Source organism: Sarcophilus harrisii, chromosome 3 (assembly GCF_902635505.1).
Source record: "Sarcophilus harrisii chromosome 3, mSarHar1.11, whole genome shotgun sequence".
Classification (NCBI taxonomy): Eukaryota; Metazoa; Chordata; class Mammalia; order Dasyuromorphia; family Dasyuridae; genus Sarcophilus; species Sarcophilus harrisii.
Window position 1 is genome coordinate 46,121,541 of NC_045428.1, and position 6,001 is coordinate 46,127,541.

The 6,001-nt window shown below is 33.8% G+C and overlaps 1 protein-coding gene across 2 annotated transcripts in view; it reads left to right on the forward strand.

Moving 5' to 3' along the window:
• Positions 1 to 1,346, forward strand: part of PLSCR5 (phospholipid scramblase family member 5) — a 30,290-nt gene extending 28,944 nt beyond the window's left edge. For both annotated transcript variants that reach the window (XM_003766097.1, XM_023500764.1), the window contains exon 7: positions 1,308 to 1,346. In XM_003766097.1, coding sequence (XP_003766145.1) covers positions 1,308 to 1,346 — 39 coding nt within the window. The remainder of the gene's footprint in view (positions 1 to 1,307) is intronic.
• Positions 1,347 to 6,001: the final 4,655 nt, after the last annotated feature.

Genomic DNA, 6,001 nt, shown 5'->3' on the forward strand with positions numbered 1-6,001 from the left:
GGGAATCTCCTATTCTATATCTAAACAGCTCAAAATATTAGGAAATTTCTTTTTTCCTTCTACCAAAGCTAAATCTTTTCTCTCTGCAACTACCAGAAGTGGTTCCTAGTTCTGTTCTGGGCTCACAGCAATAGCCGACATTAACACAGTGTTACGACATTTGCAGAGAATTAATAAACAATACATTATTAGAGGCTAACAACAACAAAACATCCCTGTGGATCAAAGCATTGTAGGTATCATTATCCTTCACTATCAGATAGAAAAACTGAAACTCAAAGAATTTAAGTGATTTGCATATGTAAATTTTGGCTTGAGGCTAAGTCCTGATTCTGACCTGAGTGCCATGGAACAAGACAGTAAGCCTCTCTGGGCCTCAGTTTCCTGATTTATATAATAAAAAAAGTTGGGCCAAATGACCTCCAGGCCCTTCTAGCACTAGATCTCTGATTTTATGATAGATTGGTTCTATATGAAATGGAGGGAGTTCCGATACTGTGCTTTCCATAATGATCATTGAATCATAAATTTAAAGGAAGGAATCTTAATGGCAATCTAGTCCAATCACCTCATTTTACAGATAAAAAACAAAAAACAAAAAACAAAAAAAAAAAAAAAAAAAAAAAAAAAACAGAGCTTCAGAGAGATTAAATTACTTGTCCAAGGTCACAAGAGCTAGTATGATAGCCAAGCACAGTGGAGATGTAGACTCAGATTCTGTCACAAAATTAGTAGTCTTTTCATTGAAATCACATACCTTTCCTACGTCAAGTCCTTTGTATATATTCTCTAAACTAATTTTCATATATTTTTGCGAGAGAACATTCTTGTATACAATTCAAATAAGCTTAGAATCAGCCTCTAAACTTTTTTTCCATATGAAAGATGAGGTGTATGTGATGTCATGGGTTTCCATATTTGGTCTGATGGCAAGAATGTCAATTCTTGAAAGGTACCTCTCATGTGAGAAATTGCATCCCACCAAATGGAACCCCAAACCCACTTCTCTTAGCAAGCCCAGGCAGTCATATTTGACACTTGTGAGCAGAAGTGACTAAAAACAAGAGCAAACATTTTCACAATGCCTGGACCATTCAGATATATTTTCCTAATTACTCACAGTGTGTAGCGATACTTACAACTTTCCGATTTCCTGCTGTACAGCTATCTTGGCTAAATGACATTTTGCTGGAGAACCACTGGGAAACATAATTGCTTCACATAATCAAAGCTTACACGTCAAGCGTTTGATCTTAATTGTTGCCTTTTTGTATCTTCCTTCACATTCACAGTTTATTTATTTGTAGGATTTTATGTTCTTTGAACATTCACTGGCTGGACTGTAACAAGCAAGATGATAGAAACAATAAAATATGCAGACCATATTTCAGTAAGTAAAAAGTGACTTTAAATGATCCTCTTCCCTTTGAAGATGTCCATGTTTGACACTGGTTAATTCTTTTTTCATTTTCTTCTAGAAATCCCTTGGGCTTAGCATTTCATTCCTGAAATGCTTGGATATCAACTTTCTTTTTTTAAAAAAAAGACAAAAAATTAATTATATCATTTATTAAAATATAACTAAACAAAGCAATTAACTACTTGTGTGTGTGTGTGTGTGGTGCCTAAATACACAGTTTCTGGCCTGAGCAAAAGGTTGCTTTGAAATGCAGCCATTCTTCTTTTTTCTCTTTTGATGTTATGGCATGAAAGATGAGAGTTCAGGCTTACAGCATCACTGATGAAAATTCAATGTTTAGAGAATACTTTGAAGTTTTTCTGGTACTGGGACTGGTTACTAATCAAAAGAGTAGCATTTCCACCCCACTTTTTTAAAAAATATAGTTTCTTCTGGTTTAGTTTTTCCTGATCACCATTGAGTTGTTTGTATATATATTTTTTAAATCAAAGGTTAAAAGTTGGATAAACACGTATTGAAGGATAGGGTGTAGAAAGCAGAGCTAATCGTTTTCTTTTTCAGCTTAAGTTCCACAGCAAAGCTGAAATTTACAAACCAAAGCTTGTTGAAAACAACTCCCCATATATTCAAATATTCACTTATTTCCATTGTGGGTTATTATAACACTGCCAACAAGAGCTGCAAAGTGAACAACCAATAAAAATGTACATAAGCTTGATAACAAGGGAGTGGGGGGAGATTAGAACTGCCCAAAGATGGAATGAATTCTCTCATGAAGTCCCTCTTAGAAAAAGATGTCTAAGAGTTCTTCAAACAAGCTTGGATGACCACCTGTTAAGTAAAATATAGAGGAGAATATCATTAGGGTATTGATTAGATGAGATAGCCTTTGAGGTCTCTTTCAATTCTATGATTCCATGATCTTCAGTACAAGAAAGAGAAGTCATTTTAAGTGAATTAAAACTTACTATTAATTGAGCATTACATTTGTACCTCTAAATACTCACCTACTACTTCACAGCATCTCTAACAGGGAAATTGTACTCCATTTCCCTTGTCTAGTATCAAAGTGACCTAGGTGCCCTAGAAGATTGGTATTGAAGGGGGTGATTTCTTTAGTTTCACTTTAAGCATTTATATAACTTCTAGAGAGATTCAGGTACATGTAAAACTTTAATAGGTTAGCTATATAACTTGCAAGCAAATAACAAGGGTTATTCCAAAAGCTGAACTCTGACTTAAAAAAAAAAAAAAAAAAAAACTGTGTACAAATAATCACTTTAGCTTGGGTTGTTTGAGGTTGTTATTTTTAAGACTTTTGTCTGACCCATAAAGGAACACTTTGCTCTAGAAAGAGAGAAAGACCAGGTTCATTAAAGTGTATGATCTCTAATAATGAGGGCTAAATTCTTTTACCCAATATCTTTGAGAAGATTCCTCTAAGCCAGAGCCTATAGGATAGTTACTTTGTGTGTGTGTGTGTGTGTGTGTGTGTGTGTGTGTGTGTGTGTGTGTTTTCTATGCAAAGTCTATTAGGATTGCTTTGGATCATTGAACCACTGAGAAGAACCAAGTCTTTCAAAGTTGGTCATTACACAATCTTGCAGTTACTGTGTACAATGTACTCCTGGTTCTTCTTCTTTCACTCAGTATCAGTTCATGTAAATCTTTCCAGGCCTTTCTAAAATCAGCTTGTTCATCATTTTTATAGAACAATAATATTCTATTACCTTCATGTACCATAACTTATTCAGCCATTTCCCACCTAATGGGCTCATTTTCTAATTCTTTGCTATCACAAAAAGAACTGCTATAAACATTTTAACGCATGTGGGTCTTTTTCCCTCCTTTATGATTTCTCTGGTATATAAACTCAGTAATGGTACTTTTGGGTCAAAAGATTTGCACAGTTTTATAGTCCTTTGGACACAGTTCCAGATTGCACTCCAGACTGGTTGGATCGTTTCACAACTCTACCAATAATGCATTAATGTCACAGTTTTCACATATCTCTTCCAACAGTTGTCATTTTCTTTTCCTGTCATGTTTGCTAATCTGAGAGATGTGAGGTGATACCTTAGAGATGTTTTAATTTGCATTTCTGTAATCAATAGTATTTTAGAACATTTTTTCATATGACTATAGATGTAGATGAAAGTTATTTAACACTTAGGTTCAATTCATTTCTAGATTCTTCCCAAAAGAGGGGAAACATTTACTCACTCTCCAATATAAATCATGTATGGGACAGGTATTTATTTCTGTCACACAAAAGAAATAATGCAAAGCATAAAGACTAAAAACTGTGTATTAACAGAAACTCAAAATAGGATTCAGAGACAAATTTATATTGCAATTTCTCAATAGATTGATACTTAAAAAATAAGTTGATGACAGAGCTTGAGGGAATACTGAACAAGTATTTTACTGTTCAACTTAATACTTGGTCAGAAAGAGGTTTTATTTTTGTCATGGCAGGTCAGGTGACAACATGTTTGCAAAAGAAAGAAAAAAGAAAAAAGAAAAAAGAAAGAAAGAAAGGAAGGAAGGAAGGAGGGAGGAAGGAAGGAAGGAAAAGAAAAAAAGAAAGAAAGGAGGGAAGGAGAGAGGGAAAGAGGTGGGAAGGAAGCAATGAAGGAAGGAGGGAGGAAAAGATAAAAGGAGAGAAGAAGGGAGGAGAAAAGAAAACATGAAATAAGGTAATCAATTGTTGTTAATGATGTCTATGCACTTACATGTAAAGTTAAAAGACATTTTAAAAATTTTACAGTTCAAGAAACTAATCGATTTTTCTGATTTTTACAGGAATAATAACTAAAAAACATTATCCTTAGGCACCTGAATACAAATGCACAAAGTGTAGTTAATAAAGAAAGTGAACTAGATATCACAATAAAAGAAGCAAACTAGACCTCAGAGGCATTACTAATATTTGGTACAGTGGGACCTGCTTATGAATATGGGTCTGAAAACGTATACATTATTTAAAAGGAATAGATTAGTTAAAACTAATCTTACAATGGGCATATGAGAAAGAAAAGGAGAAAGTGGTGGGAAGCATTTGTCTGCAGAGCAAGAGAGAAGCAGAAATGTTATCATTATCCAAGTATAATAAAGATCATCACTACCCCTGAGCAGAGGAATCAAGGAGGGGATCAGTAGTTCTGGAAACATTATAAGCCTGGGTGTGATTGGGTAATGAAGCTAACTTTCATTTATCTGGATATCTACCAGAATGTTCTCTGCCAAAAATGGAAGCAACTGATAATTTCTGAATTGCATTTTTGTTAATTCCAAACTTCCAAAGTAGAGGTTCTTAACTTAGAGTCCATGAACTGTTAGTATATTTATACATTTATATCTATAATTATGCATATATTTCATAATTTAAACATAAATGCCTTTCTTTGTGATGTTATATATGAAAAGTCCATATGATTTACCAGACTGCCAGAGGGGTCCATGACCTAAAAAAGGTAAAAAAAAAAAGGATAACTCTATTCTAAAGGTAATGACCCAATAAGTAGACAATCTTATTTTAGATCTGACTTTCACCAACAGAAAATAATTCATAGCCAAGATAAGACTATTGTGAACCTTAAAGAGCTTGACATCTATGATAGAAGAGAAAAAAAGCTAGTTATTTCACATTATTTTGAGAAAATATATTTCAAAGACTTTGAGGTAGAAAAAACAAGAGCCAATAGACTAAAATTCCATAGGGTAAGTTAATATTCAAAAATGAAAATATGAAGACAGAGCACTCATTATGATGAGAAAGAAAGGGAGGGGAAAATGCCTATAGAAACTGATGTGGATGCATAGGGACCTCTTTGAACAATTTAGGTTTTTAAAAGACATGTTCAGAAAGATGAGTTAAGGAAAGTCATTTAATGAAGGAGCATCCCCAAATGTGTCACAGTCACATAACAATACTGTCACAAGTGCTGATATTCAGAGGAAGCTGAGAGAAAAACTGAGTTTAAAAAAAAGTGGGGTTATTATAGCCAGTTTTTTTTTTTAACTGTATTGGGAAATTAGGAAGATCAAAATTCTGCACTATTTATTGAATCTCTCTTACCTTCATATATAAAATAATGATAGTAATGACACTTGTCTGACAATGTTATTCTGAGAAACAAATGATATGTAAAACACTTTGCAAACCTTAAGCATCTGTTTAAATCCTATCAAAAAAGAAAAATAGTGAATATGGATGAACATGAGTGTTATAATGATAGTAGGTGATTCCATCCTCATCCTCATCTCCTCCCTCTTACTCAGAATATATTTGACTCTTAATCAGACCTGTGGTCAGCAACTACCCTAAATCCTTCAGAGATCCTGGTGGCAAAAGAGCTAGTATCTCTAGCTTTCTCTTCTGGCCAGGATTCTAAAAGTGGTCATATTAACAAATGATCTGAAAGTATTATTGATCTCCTACATGATTTTTCATGGACTTTGCCACACTGATTTGTGCCTAGAAAATTATTTTATATTACCTAATTTCTCATAGTTTTCACTGTCATTTTAAGAGATGTAACAGAGGACACATTAAGATTCATATTCTGTTGTTGTTTT